This window comes from Dysidea avara, chromosome 7 (assembly GCF_963678975.1).
Source record: "Dysidea avara chromosome 7, odDysAvar1.4, whole genome shotgun sequence".
Taxonomy (NCBI): Eukaryota; Metazoa; Porifera; class Demospongiae; order Dictyoceratida; family Dysideidae; genus Dysidea; species Dysidea avara.
In genome coordinates, this window is record NC_089278.1 from 29,774,955 (window position 1) to 29,793,881 (window position 18,927).

An 18,927-nucleotide genomic window follows, 5' to 3' on the forward strand; every position below is an offset into this window, starting at 1 on the left:
GTGTGGCTCACAAAAAAGCCAGGGTAAAAAAGTTGTGAAATCAAAGTGGCGGCCAATTGTGATAAGACGTTAATCATTTTTAATGACGAGTAATCATGAATAATGATTGACATTAGCATCATTACAGCAATTTCCTGGCTGCCACCTTTGCTTGCATAACAGTAAAATGATTTACATTAACACCATAGCAGCTGTTTCTTGGTTGCCATCTTTGATTTCACAACTTTTTTTTCGCTCTAGCTATTTTGGCAGTTCCACTTTTTTTTCTCAATGAGGCTGTTTTTGGTATAGATATAGCCCCTTTTTTTGCAAATGCCTAAAACCAGACATAAGCCAGCTTGGAGATTGACTTTTACTTGTTTACTGTAAGAAGAAGAGAAAAGAGAATTATTTTTGATTTGAATTTAACTAGTTGTTAATTATACAGTAATTGTGATGGAACAGTATCAGGAAGCTTATCATCTCTGGACTCAATAACCTCCTGATATTATCAAGTACTAAAAAAATGCTTGTTATATGACTCCTATGGAACTGTCTACAGAATAGAGCTGTGAAACATAACCAGTTAACCAATTAATCAACCAGTTATATTTATAAATTCAGTTACCAGTTACTTTTTCTCATAAACTGGATAACTGATCTCTAATATTTTCACTCAAAAATGTAACACTTCAACATTGATATCACAGGATTCAGCTTTATTAATTTTGTTGCTTATTACACTATATATTTTAAGCTTACAAGCTAAGTCCAGCATAAAAATTAGTCATTTAAGTTCAGTTAACTGGATAACCGGTAGTTATGATGTGCCCAGTAAACGGTTATAACATTTTGTCCTGTTTCACAGATCTACTACAGAGTGACTTGTTTGTAATCATAGTGAACCCTATTTTGGGTGGCTTGTAATATATATAAATCTAGTATAGAATTCAGTTTACAAGGCACCCAGTAGGCATTACAAGTCTCCCTGTAGAGAGGAGTTCAGTTAACATTACAATTAAGTCACCCAGTGGTGAGTTCAAGCTGAATTCCAGCTATACCAGGAGATTTGTAATGTAGCAAAAGGCTCTACAGGGAGACTTGTAATGTAGCTGAAATCTCTACTGAGTGACTCGTATTGCAGCTGAACTCTCTATAGGGTGAATGACATAACTGAACTCTCCTACAGGGTGAAGCTGAACTCTCTACTGGGTGACTTGTAATGTAGCTGATCTCTCTGCAGTGAGATTTGATACATAGCTGAACCTATGTGACTGGTAATTTGGCTCAACGTCCTATAGGAAAACTTATAATAACATAGTTGAACTGTCTACTGGATAACTTATAATGTAGCTGAACTCTCTACAGTGGGGTAACTCGTCACAATAACTTGTCTTGTCATTCAATACAGGTGGTCACTAATACAGGTGCACTGCATGTACTTGAACAGCTCATTGTATAAGATAACCTGGCATTGTCTAGTTGGGAGTGGTTATTAAAAATGTACACTCATATAGCAACAAAATTCACTGAATACCACAGCATATTTAATATTAAAGTGCACAGAAAAACTTAGAATTTTCAACTAGAGTAGGGACCATAGCACATTGATAAAAAGTACTGAAACTAGCTGGAGTAGCGTACGATATTAAATCACAGTAAAACAATAAGAAGTGTTATATCCCTACTGTGCATTTTTATTACGGCATTTTGAGCATAACACTTGTTTTACTGTGATTTAATATCGTACGCTACTCCAGCTTGTTTCAGTACTTTTATCGATGTGCTATGGTCCCCATTCTAGTTGAAAATTCTAAACTTTTTTAGTGTACTTGTTTGTTAACTTTTTTTGCAAATAATTATTATGACTGGTGAATCTACGCATACCGCATATGAAATGATGCCATGTACCCCATCTATATCAATTATCATCTGAGAAGTGAAGTATCTGTTGTCAGCTATGTTCAACCCGTTACACAGTATTTCGAATCAAGAGCTGTTTGAAAAGCACCTCTGCAATCCACGCATACCAAAAGAAAGAAATGGTGCCACGTGCCCCAGTTATATCAATTATTGTCTGAAAACTGAAGTATTCATTACGCTTTGTTGTCAACCCGTTACACAGCAATACAGATCAAGAACTGTTCGAAAAGCACCTCTGCAGTCACAATAGTCACTATGAAAACTATGGATGATTTCTGTTACGAAGGGAAGCCATCACGTGCTACCGCCAATTCGACACTTTTTACTGTCAGCAAAGATGGATGGCACACAAAGTAGGACAGTGGTAAGTCCATGAAGAATGCACTGTACGTACTGCGATATGCCAAAATGCATCTCTCAGGCCGTAGCGACATCGAACAGTGAAAAAATCCAGCCCGTAACTTTAGCCGTTATTGAGTTATGCTTGTCTGAAGGCACTAGTCAGTTACTTACTCAGTCAGTCAGTCACTAGAAAATTCCATTAAGTAATTTTTAAAATAAACAAGTTGATGTTGTGCTACTTCTAAAAACCTGGCGCCATGCAGCTAGCTAACTCATCTGGAATTAACTGTAGACAGTATAATATTATGCTACTATGAATTAACCAACTATGTATTACTATTTTACAATAGGTTAGTTTTGGGTTGTGCAATACTATTATTAGCTAATTCTCGTATTTCGTAAATCATGAAATATTCGTAATTTGTTCAGTTACGTTACTATGCACTGCTAAGGAAGCGTTTGTTAAACAAACCGCTTTTACCAACATATTACGCACAGAAGTATCTTCTAAACTGTTTTATAGTGTGACTAATGTGTTTTTTCCCACAAATTCTCTCAACAAAGCCTCAAAGCTGCTCTTCATTTTCGTTAGCGTATGTAAGGGATGCGCCCCCTTTCAACTTGAAGCGATAGGCTATTCCTGGTAGTGTACGAGGCCTGCACCGTTGTTCTTCAGTTGCTAAACGCCTGAAAACCTCAAGGGGAAGGTAGTCTGAGGAAAGTTGCCACACGCGTATTTCAGTCCGCCGAAAGGAAACCACCTCAGAGCAAAGTTCACCTGTACAGAAAATGATTACATTTCAGGATTAATAACTAAAAAATACAAAGTATTTTAAACGGCATTTTTTTGAAATCAATTGTATACCTTTAAACTTTAATTGAGGTAATATCCTGTATATGTATTACTTAAAGGTCAATCAACAGTCTTTACTCAGCGAAAATTTTATTGTAAGATATTAACATGGTAGCTACAAAGTTATGGTCAATTTTGTGATTTAAGGTGAACCTAATTGTCTTGAAACATTTGTCACAGTAGTCATAAATTAGAAACTATGTGATGTATGGGGCAAAAAAATTGTATGGGTGATGAGCACCAGAGGTACTATGATAATAGTACACCAAGGCGTGTACGTGAAATGGAAATTTACCATAGATTATCAATGTATCAACCAAAATTCCATAAATTATTACTATTACTCCTAGATTTGCCCTCCTCCACCACATGTGCCTGGATACACGGTAGAATCTGGAGGATGGTAGTGCCCAGTCAGTGATTGGGTGGTGGTTTAGTAGGTGTACAAGGAGGTTCCCAGCTGCAGGGGGCCTATTGAATCAGGGGTAAACTACCTACCCAGCAGGAAAGTAACATAATGTTTAGGTGCAAAACGGGCTATTTTGGGGATTTATGTTTCATTTATACCAAAAATAGGCCAACTTAAGGGGAATGCAGCTGCCTAATTGAACCTTGATTATACTGTTTCATTCCTGCTATTGGGGAACGGACGATATACCAACTGCAGAACAACTCCCGTTACCATTAAGGAACTCTGCACCAAGTTTATTTGTCTCTGCAGAGCCTTCCTACTACCACATAGGAGAGGACAGAAGACAATGTACCTGAAACACCTACTACAGTACAGCTCAAAGGTAACGTCACGAGTATACACATGCGAGTAATGCTCGCATCTTCTCGCGGGATCATTCTTTTGCAGTGTACTGCACAATACCTGTGGAATATCGCGTGGATATGCACTAGCTGCGCGAGAAACTCGCCACTCATGAGAACACTCGCTACTGAGTTTAGTAACTTCATACAACACTTAAATCACATAAACATTTGTGATCGGTCCCATAATTATGTTCGTGCAAGCCTAGCTAGCTAATTATACAGTAGAATGCTTGCAATAAACGCACGCCTGGGCCCGCAGAACGCAATGGGTGGAATATTTACGAAAAAGAAAGAAAATCCGTAAAATCTAAAGCGCTTGTTTCACAATGAAAGAAAGTGATAACACCAAAAACTAGAGCTGTACCAATAATCGGATCGGCCAAAATATCGGCCACCGATATGGCAATTTTTACCAATATCGGCATCGGTACAGAACAGTACGAGGACCGATATCGCTACCGATATTTATACAGCAATAGTTTGTACATAAACGGATTATAATATTGGTTTTTTACGTTATCCATGTGGCTGTTCAGTAGCAGTGACTTATTGTTCACTGGACAGCAAGCGCTACGCTACGAGAAGCCATACAAATACACGCGATTCTAGTGTTTGTTGGTGGAAAGCTTATCAGTCTTAAATAAATGAAGCAGTTATATATAGTACCTTTGTAATAAAAAACAGTCACAAGAAAACCTACTGTACCAGCCTTCACACAAGCCAATAAAATGCGGAGTAATGCAGAAATATCCGTTCAAGGCTCCATGGGAGTATGCATAAAAATGTTTGTGGGTGCCTAATTGTCTGGATTGCACAATAGAAACCCAAGCCACTATTACCGCAGGCATAGAGTGAGCAATGAATATATCCACATGTTGTTGTAGAGTAGGTAACTGCACACTTTTGCATGGATTAACGGATTAACTATGACTTTTGTTTGTAATGCAAATATCGGATCGACTATCGGTTATCGGCTTCTTTTGGTGGTATCCATATCGGATATCGGTACATGCCAAAATTCCATATCGGTACAGCTCTACCAAAAACTTTGGCAGCATCCTGATCCCAAAAGCAAGAGGAGTTCCAAAATCTTTGTTTCGTGTCAGTACTCTCAAGGAGACAGAAGATATTAGCGTTAGTCTGCCTTGCGTTAGACGAGCAGTTCACTATCGCTTTCTCTCATGTTCGTTTGCCTTCGCCAGTCCCCCGTGGACGTAGGAAATGCCTGGAAGACAAAACGTACCCAGCAATGGATTTGCTTGTTCATGGAGAATTCGATGGTGCAAGTTGCATCTTGGTAGAGGACTGCATCCATATGTTATGATCGTTTATTAAACGTCTGTAGTTTATTGTCACTGTACAAATCGATTTTTTGCTGTTAGCACTTCGTAGGCCCTTCGTAGCACTGTAACTTCAAAATTTCTTGGCTTCTAGAGTTGAAACTTCGGTTGACCATTCCTTTAACTATCTAGATAAAGAAAATACGAATTAGAAAAATGTACTAATTGGAGTTCTGTGGCATTACTTGGCGACCAATCCATCTAGGTTTACGGTAGCTATACTGCTAGCTACAGCAATGACTGTAGTCCGTGACAGAGTCAAGGTCAAGCCAGTAGCTAAGTTACCAAGTATTCGGTAGCTACAACACAGGCATTGCAATAGGAGACTTCACAGCTGGTGGAACTGAGCCAGTGCCGCCTCCCAAGACCATAGGTGAGGCCTGTTATCTGGTCTTGCATGACGCTCTCAAGTAAAGTTAGCTATCGTGGAGCATTACTGTAGCCTTGCTGCATCCACACGGGTCACTTGAGTGCGCGTCATACGTGTACATGCGACGTTACCCGTGAGCTGTACTGTATACCAAGTAGGGGCTCCACACAACCACTCTTGTAGTTACCTGTGCTTTCATATCTTCCTACTGTCATGTCAGAAAGGATGGGGACGATGTACCCAGAGCACTGCACAAAGACCTACTATACCAAGTAGGGATACACACCAACAACACTTATTCACTTTAGTGCCTTCCTACTACCATGTAGGAGAGGGATGAATAGATACAATAAACAAGAGGATTATAAAATTGTCTTTTTTGCCATTGCTTATTGAATATTGTCTAGACTGAAAATTATCTACATAGAGCTACTACATACCAGTAAACATACATACTTGTGGAGACTTTTTTAAAAAGCTATTTTGTTAGTATGTTTCCTGGACAATACTGCAGATGGTGTTTCTGTTTGTTATTACCCCCATTATTTTTATAGCTAAAAGGATGGAGGGGAGAGGCTAGAATCATATGGTACATGCAATAACATGGGCCATACAGGATAACATAAAACATTTACTTTAACTTGGAGAATAGTAGAGGTCACTGCTTGTGCATTCAGAGGAAACCTATAGCTGTTGAGTCTAGTGAAATCCTGAAATTTTTGTGATTTTTAACCACACGTCAGCCGACCTCGTATCACTTTTTTACTACTCAGAGCTTTCAACAACCTGCTTGATGTAAGTAACCTGCATTAGTTAAGGTGTCTGTCACGCTGCAGGTGGTCCCCCGCCACAAGTGGTCCGTCTGGACCAACTACCGCGCCTCAAATAGTCCGGCCAGACCATGTAAAGTTGCTGCAGATGGTCCGCCCTGCTGCAACTGGTCCCCCCAATGAAATCTCCACTATCAGCTTCCCAGTCCATACTAGCTCAACGTCTTGATCAAAAAACGCACTGCCCTCCACGAAACACGAGTCATGAAGCGAAATTTGAGTAATGCATGACCTATTATTAAACATAATTCTAATTGAACATTGCCGCATTCCCGTGTAACATGTTGTGGACACGTGTCCCTTTCGTCCCCCCTTTCAAAAATACAAACATACTCTAATAGGGCAGTCATCACTATGACATGTCTTAGTGTCATGTAGTCATCCACATGCAGTTGCCAGCAGTGTGTGACAGGATAATAATTCAATTCAACTATAAGCTTTGCAGTGCAATGTTGCAGGTGTATAGCTACATGGTTGTAGCTACAACAGTAGAAGTGAGTTAGTGTACAATTGCACTAAAGGTAATCTGGTAAGTACCAGACCCCATAATACATTACCTTAACATTAAAATTAAGTACTTATTATTATATTTAATTACAATTAGCTGATAAGTGTATCAAAATTGGGTGGCTTGGGATGTTTGGAGCAGACAAGTAAAATGAAAACTATGTTGGTTGGCCATGGGTGGATCGAAGTTTCTCATAAAATGTTGTATAGGAATTTAGTTAGTTGAATTTAGTGTAGAGCTTATGATAAGACTTCTCTGTTGTCCTGCCACAATGTCCTGGCAAACCAGAATTGGCTGGACCATTTCCAAAATTGACTGGACATGTGGAAGATGAATGCCCAATATGTCCACTATAGCATAGCAAATGAACATTATAGTGGTAAGATGTCACATGCCTTACTGCAGCTGTTATGTGGTTACAGTACACTAGAGGGTTGGCATTGGTACATTTGTGGTCACTCCCTTGGGTTGTAAGAATGTATACTATCTCCTGGTAACCAAGTGACTGTTATTGTTGATGCATGCCCGCTCAGCCCTTAGGCTCCTTCCTTGTGCTTTGATGGACACAGTGTCTGGACAAATTGCAATATGGTCAGACATCTATGCAATTTGACCGGATTTTGTCCAGTGTCCGGACCTTGTCATAAGCTCTGTTAGTGGTACCAAAAGGTTGAGTTAAGTAAATTACTGGTAAGCTGTTGAAAGTTTGAGGAAGTCTGTTGAAGTAGAAGTTTCTTTGCTGATTAGATAAATGTGAAAACATGTTCAAGTTTGTTACAGGAAGAAGACCCATGTAGTAGAATGATGGCAGAATTTGATGGAGTTCTGGGTATCGAAATAATCAGATGGATTTGAAGTGATTTGATGGAAAGCAAAATGTCACACTGATCATAAATGTACATTAATGGTAGTAGGTTAAGTTTAATAAGGCAAGTTTTGTAATCAGAAACATAATCATTGAGAATACATTTAGTAGCACTAAGATGCATCTCTGGAAGAGGCTACAAATAAAGCTTCTAGGAACATCCATCACTTTGGTGTTACTTGTAATGCTCAATTTACTATCTCCACTTACCAGAGGGCATGGCACACCAACTGAATAATTGACCAGCTTTCTTTAGTTCTATAATAAAACATAGTTGAGTCTCTATACTCTGATTTAGGCTGCATGGAGTATACTGTATATGTGTCAGACACACTCGAAGTCGAAGTGTGTCTGACACACTCGAAGTCGAAGTATGTCGAAGTGTGTCTGACACTCCAAAAATGGTGCAATATACACACTTTTGCACATGGTGTGCATATTGTTGTGCTCATTTTTTACAGTGTATGGGTTAGACAGCTGTTCTACCAATAGTGGCTTGGACAGTGATTGGGAACTAGTTACTAAATGTCTTTCTGGAAATGAGCATAAGCAGAATGCATATATAAACATACACAACTTAAGGCTAGTTGAAAATACGTAAGAAGAAATCATTAAATCTTGTTCAGTTAGCTATGTAGATTCTCCATTTTAGAACCTGTTATTAACTTTGATTTAACTTGATGTGCTTTTCAGTCACTTGGAACAACTAATTATGGCAACCAGTAAGGATTAACATTTTAGGACATACAATTACAGCAGATACTGTATACTCAGTCATGTTACTTAGCAGCTGTCAGCAGACTATACTGTATACTCAGTCATGTTACTTAGCAGCTGTCAGCAGACTTGTGTGTGTGGAGCCAGTAGAGGTCACTGATAAAGACAAGCTGATTGAGTTGTGCAAGAAATTTTTGGGACAAAAAGGTGGCATTGGAATTTTATTTTATTTCTATTTCAAACTATTGTGATAATGAGTTAGTGTGACGTACTTTCATGCTTTCCATTTCTTGAATCCTGCATGTAGTTGAGATTCATACCAGCATTGGCAAAATTTGCATTTAGTGGATTCTCTATAATATCCACTGTTTTATCCATGAATGTGTGAAAGCATCAGTGTTATGACCAGACCACCCTCAATGTTACGGCAGGTTGGAATGATTACCAATCAAGTTAGATATAATTGCCAAATCTGAAAGCTCTACTTGATGTCCATGCAGCTATTAAAGTTACTGTATATTTTCATCATTTTACACTGGGTCGTGGGTGTCACATGGTTATATAGGAAATGTTCACAACAACATTTCACAAAAGCACTGACACACATTTCATCGCAAAGACTGCCATTACGGCCACTCAAAGTTGCAGGACTCTAAAAGAGTATACATGCAATATAAAATAATATTATTAAGTGTAAGTAATTAAGTACTAAGTTATTTATTGATTACATAATCATTAAGAGAGTTTTGAAATCTTATATGCTTTCTAATTTAATAATTTGATCAGGCATGCAGGCTGTTCCACAATCTAGTGGTGCCGGAAAGTATTTATGAACATTTATCCTTGAAAATGATGACATCCTCTTCTTGTGCATTGGCTGTGAAGGATATGGTCTGTAGCTATAAAGAGCTCAGGTACTTTTATTATAGGAGGTGAAATTACTATTGTTAATTTGCACTTTTGCAGTTCCAGTTTACAACTGCCACATATTGATTCAGATGGTACTGACCTTCCTGGTGACTTTATGACTACAATATCAGCTCATCATGGATTTTATAGTGTTGTGCATGAGATCAGTGAAGGTGTTACTACACTTGTAGGGAAATCCAGTTCCTAATTTAATCATGGCTGATGTCAACGGCATAGGATTGCTTTTTCAAAAACCTCTTTTAATTGTGTTTTTGTGATATGAATTAAGCCATTATACTTTTCATATCGCACTGTAGCTGTATATGCGTGGATGTGGGTACATTATATGCAGCCAATAAACCTCCAGTAGCCTCTTGCTCTGCCAGTGGATTGTGCCAATCAACCTCAGTACTATGAACACTAACAGTTAGCTACTAATAATGCATGGTATCAGCTAAAGTTTTGTTTATACGTCATTTATCTTGTCAGCATAAAGCTACATTGCAAGTTTAACTGTATGTATTAGCTAGCTACAGTGTCCCCCAGAAGCTAAAGCTTTTTACAGGACTAAAAATTTTGATTAAGAGTGGTTTAAATCGTACTGCTTTTTATGTGGACTACATTGATCAAGAGTTGCATATAAGGACATTAAAGTGACAATCATGAGCAGTTTAGCTATAATTATTATAGACGTAAAGAATGGTATGGGTCATTCTATACCAAATCAACAAAAAAAATCTGGACCCCTTTCAATTTTCATGAAATTTGACACAAACGTGGACCCTTTCAAGAAATTTTCTCACACAAAAATTTGGCTCATTTCATTAGTCTCCCTTTAAGTTATGACCACTCAAAGTTTCGATCTATTGAAAATTTTATTTTGCTTACATGTCTTCGATAAAATGGCCATAACTTTGCTTATGATTGACGTAGAAACATTTGGTTTAGATTTGTGAAATCCGTATTAAATTCGCTTTCAGGTGATATATAATGTTTTACAATTGCTCAAAGGAAAAGGTCAAACCACAAAACTGTAGCTTTTTCCTTTGATCTTAATTTTCAAAAATATGTATTCTTTACTTAAATTTATTTTTCGTTTACGTGTTGCTCTAATACCTATCATTCATCACTGTGAGTTTAAAGTTGGGACCAATAGTTGATCATGAGTTATTAGTGTTAATGTGTAGCCTTGTAATCACTGCTGTTTGTATGGTATTTTCAGTGTAATTTCCAATACCAATTGCAAGTTACCTTATATTAGTATGTCAAAAATCATTTTATGTATATGTTAAAGTTCGCCTCGTGCTTTATTAGCATGTCGGCCGCGCGCCTCGTACTTTATTTTTCATATAGCACGAGCAAGGCTATGCTTTAAATGATTTATGGAACTTTCTAGTCGTGTAGCTTCACCATACACTAGGACTCGTAATTAACAAGCGTTGCACGAACTATTAGCAGCCTGAACGCACATAAAATTAGTTTAACAAAGTAACTCACGCGTATTTCACCATAGTTTGGCATAGTAGATGTTCATCGCGTCTTTTGGCAGGTTTTGCTCGCAACCCCCAATCGATTCTATTGTGAGTCACATGGTGAAGTATTTCCGTGATATCTCCAGGACTTGTCCGTTTACATTAACAAACGTAACAGCAACGTTACCTTCTCCCACCCATCATCGAAGCATTTAGGTATGTCTATAAAAGCAATCCAGTGGTGGAATTCGTATCTGCTGGGGGTGATTGATCACTCAGCGCGGCGAGGCTATCAGCCTTCACCGGCTTGGGTGATTAGTTGTACTGGCGCGAGCCCCGTAGGCTATTAGCCTACACTAAGGCACGTGGGCAACTGTGCTTATTGCCCACAAAGAGTGCTTTATTGCACTGCAAAGAGTGCTTTATTGTGAATAAAGCACTCTTTGCGGTGCAATAAAGCACTCTTTGTGGTCGATGAAACAGTTGGCCGGCTGAAAGAGTGTACTTTATGAAATTTAAAGTACACTTTTTCCTTTGATCTCGCCCACGCAAAGTTCTATAAGCTTTAAAATAGGTTAGGGTTTGTATTGACAAGGGCTCACTACAATGAAACCATACTAATAGAGCCACTTTTAAAGCTAAGAAAGTTGGAGCAATAATAAGGCTGCCTAATAAAGGAATTACTGAATATGTTTTTACTATAAGTTCAGTATCCTATAAAATAGAGGTGGCCACTATAACAAGGTGGTCTTATTATAGAGGTAGCTATATTTATAAGGGATTTACTGTATATTCCAATCTATTATTTCAATTTTACCTACTTTATAATAATATTCAGCCACAGATTATGATGATAGTTTCCAATCTTATACGTGTGTATAATGGATGCAAACGACACAGTTATTCATACATATATACATGTAAAATGGAATCGAAATGCCATGTCTTAGTGATATCCAAGCTTCATAATACCTAGATAGCTGCTTCATATAGTTGCATTAGAATAGAAATATTCTATTTTAAGTTGGCCCCTATTTTAAGTTGGTCCACTGTATTTTGAATCATACTTCGAAAGGGCAAGCCTACTACTGACCACATAAAGGCCACCTTTATATGTCTGTACCTATAAATAATGCCTTTGCTGGAAAAATGTACACTTCTATGTATTGTCTTACTTGTCAAAAATTTGATGGAATAGATTGGAAAGTGGCCACCTGTTTAGAAAGGCCACCACTCCATAATGGCCAATTTTAAATTGTTGCTATACACTTATGCAAATGTATTAAGCAGCTACCTGCACATTAAGACCCAGAAATTTTGGCCCTAAGGTAACTGGCTTAAACTCCATACATCAACTGTATCATGATAAAAATAGCAATGTATAGCTCATAATTTGATTCTATAATTGAGAATCATAGAATCATAGAAATGTTCCTTAGAAATTACAGTACATTGTACAAAGGTTCACTACAGCAATTGCACACTGATGCGTATCTATAGCTTTAAGTGAAATACATCAACAATTGATTAAAGAAAGGGTCAAGACAATTAACTTCAAAGTTAAATCAGAGTGTTATAGTAAAAGTTGAGACTGAAACTGGTGCATATTGCATGACAGTCTCTACAATCATTCACATGTAACTTTGACATGAAATGAAATCTAATGCATTGATATCAGTACACAATTGAATTTTTGAAGGTAAAAGTTGAAAAGACTGTTACTACTGCATCAGTCATTCATTACTACTTGTTAGAAAAGCTCTATAGTAGATTACAATGTTGAAACATTCATGCCTGTGTTAAGCAGTTACACAACATTATGTTTTATTTGTAAATTACAGTGGAACTGGCCACCTGTAATGAAAGGCCACCTTTCTATTGTTCTATAGTAAGACATTTGTACACATCAAACTATATAAATAGCCACCTGCATATTAAGGCCAAAAAAATATTGGCCTGACTGGCTTAGACAGTTTCCACTATAGCTACATTTGTGTATCAAAATATGTACTTGCATATCAACAATTAGCATTAAGTGCTAACAGTAGTAGTAGCAGTTACTGTAGCTAGTGAAAATGTCAACAAGTTCAATATTTCACTACTATATAATAGACTTGGCGTCATAATCAGAAACAATATATACAAGCTTGATAAGGGGTAAATTACTTGAGTACATGTATTTATGTATAAGCTTTTACTGGGTTTTCTTACAAAACATAAACAAATTAACTTTACTTACATACCAACAATGTATAAAATGATTGTGACATAGTATTATATAAAGTTACTTGCAATTGGTATTGCATCTTTGCATACTTGAACCATACAAACAACAGTAATTTCAAGGCTACACATTAACACCTACGTATAACTCATGATCTACTATTGGTCCCAACTTTAAACTCATAGTGATGAATGATAGGTATTAGAGCAACATATAAACCAAAAATAAATTTAATTAAAGAATATATTTTTGAAAATTAAGATCAAAGAAAAACACTACATTTTTGTGGTGTGACCTTTACCTTTGAGCAATTATAAAACATTATACATCACCTGAAAGAGAATTTAATAAGGATTTCAAAACTCTAAGCCAGAAGTTCCTATGTCAATTACAAGCAAAGTTATGGCCATTTTGTGCCAAATTTAACAAAAATCGAAAGGGATCCGGATTTTTTTTTGTTGATTTGTATAGGTAATCGCATTCATTTGAGTGCAATTAGGGAATAATTGTACGAGTAACAGTCAAAATTGCACGAGGAAAACCACCCTTCGTGGTTTGTAGTACACATCTATCCAGTTCTATGTGGCCATTAACTTCTACCAGGTGATTGCATCATCCTTCTTTGTATTACATCATTTGTTGTTACACTTAAAAGGCTTCACGTGTCAGCAATTCTGATTGGCTACTCAAAATGTCTACATATGTTGCACTTAAAAGGCTTCTATTGTCAGCTTATTTGATTGGCTATTCATTATATCATTTTCTTGTTGCACTTAAAAGGCTTCTGTTATTCTGCTATTTTATTGGCTACTTTACAGTGCAATTACAGAAACAAGGCCATACGATTTGGGATTAATTACACTCCTACTATTGGGACTAATGTATGACAAATTAAACCACTATGTGATTAGGTATGGAATGACCCGTATACATAAGATTGCATGTATTTTATTTGTAAGATATCCTTATCAGCTAGGCTAAATGTACCAATGCAACTGTAAATGTTAGATGACTGTTCTATTAGAGTATTGATCGACTGCTCTATTAGAGCATAGATAATATATACTTAAGGTATATTATCTATGATTAGAGTATCTCGATCTTGTATAACATGCATGCATACTAGTAAGGCCACAGTCAGTGGAAGGTCATAAAAGAAGCCAGGTCGGCCACGGCACAGTGGAGCACTTTGTGCCTAGCTCTATAGGATTCTCAAATCTCAAAGATCTATGATCGATTCTATGATAAAGCTAGTGGGGGACCACTTGTGGTAGAGGGGGACTAACTGTGGCGGCATAAGTTGTCCGAGGGGGGACAAGTTACAGTGCTGCAAGCAGTCCGGGGGGACCAAGTGTGGTTGCTGCAACTGGTCTGGGGGGACCGATTTTGGGTGGACCGGTTGTAGCATGACATGTCACCACATGTATACACAACCTTCACCATTTTTATCATGCTTATGTGTCACTTATGTATAGATGGTTACATTCATCTGCTTACAGTATTTTACACATCTGGAGCATCACAATGATTATACACATATGCCAATATAATGAGTGCATCTGTGTGTACACAATATTACCATGTTTGTACTAGTAATAACATGGGTAGCAGTGAAATTTGGGATAAATATCACAAGTGTTGTATTGGAAATTTACCATTTCTAATACAACAAGAGTGGTATTTATCCCCAAATTTCACTGCTACACATACTATTCCACGTTAATACCATACTCATTGCATAAACATTATTGTACATTAGGTTCATTGACTATACATGTATACTAGTCCAGCTAGTGTAATACAATTAATATATATATTGTTCACATAAGATTCATTCAGAATTTGTATCTCCAATCTTAGCCCTCTTCCAAGGTAAACGCATTGCTGGATTGTTGGTAATATGTACTGTGCAATTTGTAAAATTGTATAAGGGAAGTGATGTGGATTGCACTGAGCAAAATTCAGCATCAGAATGTATTTGGTTGCTAAGCTTCTGACAGTCACTTCTTGTGTTGTAGCTCAAAGTATGACTAATCTGTCGATTATCCTTCATGTCAATGTCAGAGTAATCTCAATGACTACTCACTTTTGTGACCACTGATTGAAGCAATTTTATTATTGCTGAAACCTGCCTTCTGTAATTTGTGAATCATTGTTTTTCTTACACTATGATTTGTTACTGTTTGAAAGTCCACTCTGTTTAGACATGTCCTTCATAAAGCTATTTATTTTATTTGTTCCGGCTGCTTATTCAGTAGCTTTTGAAGTATCTCAACTGGACACCTATCTCCTCCAATAGCAAACATACGCTGAGGTGAACATCTTTCCTGTTTTACTAACCTTCCTTGTCTTGTTTTTGTGGGGCCTTCCACCCATTCAAGATACAGAGCTTCTCCAGAATATGGGTTATATATTAATTTTAGGTCTTTGATTTTTATTTGGTAATGCTCTTGACAGTCTCATGTTCCAAAATTTTGGCTTAATAAAAAGAACATAGTATAATTTAAGCTTTGAGGTGTACTGCTTCCAAGAACACCATTATTCCACATGGTTTGTTCATCTTCAGTAGTCACATAATCGGCCTTCCTTTTCCACTTTCACGTAATGCAATAGCTTTTCCATTGAGTACTGTTGTGGAGTGACTTTTAACTGTTGAATTGACTAATTATTGTGTAATTAGACTAAAGCTAATTATTGTGTTGTTTATTGTTCTTATTCTGGTCCAGACTTCTAGAATTGTAGTCTATAAAAGAGCATATGTTGTACAATTTGTCAGTCCGCTTGAAATCAGTCATTAAAGTTGCTCTGTGAAAACCTTTCTATTACAACAGGTACCTCCCTGGCACTAGCAAATTCTGGTGTTGTAAGAATGTTGTAATTGTATCCAGTACCTTTTATCTGTGCATTGCTGAAAGCATTGTTCTTAAGCTGTCAGGCTTGTATTCTTCTCCCTTTTCATTGTGCAAAATACTGCTGTAAAACAACATTCAAAATCAACGCAGAAATGTTTGGCAAATCTACAGATATACATTTTTCCTTCTTCCACTTTTTGAACTTCTTTACCCACATGGCTGTTAACTTTATGGTGTTCTATTCTTGTTTTTCTTGAGTAGACCTTGTATCTCCTTTTCTGTTGTTGAAGCGAACACACTAGAGCTTGTGTCGAGTTCAGGTGCCATGTTTAGAAGTTCTTCTGAGCATCAGTACTAATTAAGTCACTCATTAAAAAAACTGCGATATTTCGTCAGAAAAGAAATCTTTTGGAATATTAAAAGCCTTTGAACTAGCATTGCTAACCGGCACAGATTGCATTACTTGATGTAATACAGCTACAGTACATAAATTCTAGCCAATAAAATTGCAATTACAACTTTTCACTGCTGCCAGTAAAATACGGGATAAATTTCACTACTGTTATTGGGAGTTTTGTATGGGCAGTGAATTAGGTATGGAATTAGTATTTATAATACATGTACAATGCTATACCTGCATGCACTATTACATGTGTACAGAAAAACCCAACACTTTTGTATAACTGTAAACCATGCACACATATACAGCTCTGGTGTTCATACATCTGTATTATGTGTTGAGATTTGTAACTTTAACCATATCTACCAATATAATTACTCTTACTCATGGGTGGGAGGGTGGGGAAACTTCATCTTCCTTCTTTAAAATTTTTGTTGCCTTAAATTTTACCGACAAATTTGATCATGTGAATGGGTTTGCGCATGGGTTATATAGATTACAGGTCTATCCAGTGCATGTCTATCCAGCGCATGTCTATCCAGCGCATGTCTATCCAGCGCATGTCATAATGGTTAAACTTCCTAGTGCCTGTGGTGTTTTGCAGGTTGACCATATAGTTTTTATAGAGACTTATACAAAATTCACTGTATAGTGCTGACTATCATCCGTAATACAAAATTACATATGAAGGGTTTTTAAAATGATATTTGGATTAGTGGAAATCCAGTATATTATGCTAATATATGTGTATCTATTCAGGAAACAGAAATGTCTAATACTATGTTATTAAGCGATTGTGAAATAAATGAAACAGAATATCAAGATTGTGAATTTGATTCTACAATTTTGGGCCTACACTTAGTATATTTCATTGGAACGTTTTTGAACAGTTCTACACAGTGTTTGACAGATAATACACTCTCTTTTTTCTGCAATGCAACACTTCTATTGTGTAATGGTAATAGTTTTTTAGTAGACCTGACTGAAGAGTGTAAAGAAGTTCGAGATAACAAATGTGCTTCTGAGTGGAGGATAGTGGAGAGCATTTGTGACACAGCTGTTGTCAATTTTTCAAGTTATTCTGGAGATGGGAATTTGACATGCTCAAAGGCTCCAAATCAGAATTGCCCACCTGGATTTGATCATTTAAGTGACTCAAGATGCTTTCCAGTGTGTGGTGAGAATTACTTGTCCATAGACGACAGTTCTCTTGATTACTTCCCAATTGTGGTGACCATATGTGGAATAATTGGTTTTATTGGTGGAGTTATTACTTTAATTGCTTATTACTACAGACGAAATAAATTGTAAGTTTTTCCTTATGCATCTCTATGTACATAGCTTTATCATTAAGTACTGTGGTGCTTGACCCCTTGAGCGAAGTGATATCCACACAAAACAGCCAAGCTGTGAAAAAGGATGTGGCTTTCAAAGGCCTGAGTGAGCAAAGTTGTGAAATCAAAGGTGGCTGCCAAGAAATAGCTCCAAGAATGTTTGTTTATTAGCATTAACATCATTGCAGCTATTTCTTGGTTGCTTCCTTTGATTTCACAACTTACCAGGCTTGTGAAGGAGGCCACATCCTTTTTCACAGCTTTGTTGTTTTTGTGTTGATTTTATGCTCCATATGGCCCCAAAGCCAGCCATAGGCTTGCTTCTGGTTTTTTACCCACTTTTTTTTCTCATATACTAACAGATTAGCTAACTGTTTGTCCTTATTTTAATTTTAAAAAATTTGACTTCTAGAGTGAACAAGAAAACAAGCAGCTGAGAGTAATAATTTACGCTATGCAACAACTTGTGTCCAGGTAGGTTGTGCAATATGGGAATGAGTCACTGCATTAATTTGTAGTGAACACTGGACAAGCAGATTAAGTAATTTGTGTTTTAGGTTCAGGTATTGTACCCAAATGGGTTGTAATGGTGCAGTATGATGTAATTTCTAAGTATTAGTTAGAATGGGTCGACAAGGTTTCTATGCTATTAGAGACTTGAGGACGATGAGGGCGAGGCTACTCACAAACTAGGCCTGAGCGAGCCTATTATGCTTTTGAAATGTCCTGTTATGCTTTTGAACAATGCTCCAAAATTTCCCCTATTATGCCCAGTTGTGTCCCATTATGCTCCAAGTAAAATTGTGTCTTGACTGCTCTATTAGAGTATTTAATGCATCAGTGAATGTATGGTAGGCCATCTGTTTCAAAATATATGTTCAATGAATTATTTAGTATGTGCAATGAATTATTTGGCATGTGCAATGAATTATTTGATATGTTCAATGAATTATTTGGTGTATTCAGTAAATCATTTGGTATATTTAATGATTTTAGTGTTTCATTTTATAAACTATATATTATTGCGAATTATATATTTTGCGTTGGTAAATAATTTGTGTTAGGTATTGTTATCATAGTCGGGTTGTTGTTAGTATTGCTATAGAGCTTATGCAGGAGACGTGGTAATTATTTCTAAGCGCCTAGCTCTCACAAATATAAGACACGCATTGCCATTTGTAGGGGTACTGTAT

General features: G+C 37.0%; 1 protein-coding gene across 2 annotated transcripts in view; it reads left to right on the forward strand.

Annotated features, from left to right (window-relative positions):
- The window catches only part of LOC136260891 (uncharacterized), a 61,093-nt gene that overhangs the window by 7,038 nt on the left and 35,128 nt on the right, over window positions 1-18,927 (forward strand). For both annotated transcript variants that reach the window (XM_066054794.1, XM_066054795.1), the window contains one exon: window positions 17,160-17,707. In XM_066054794.1, coding sequence (XP_065910866.1) covers window positions 17,160-17,707 — 548 coding nt within the window. The remainder of the gene's footprint in view (window positions 1-17,159; window positions 17,708-18,927) is intronic.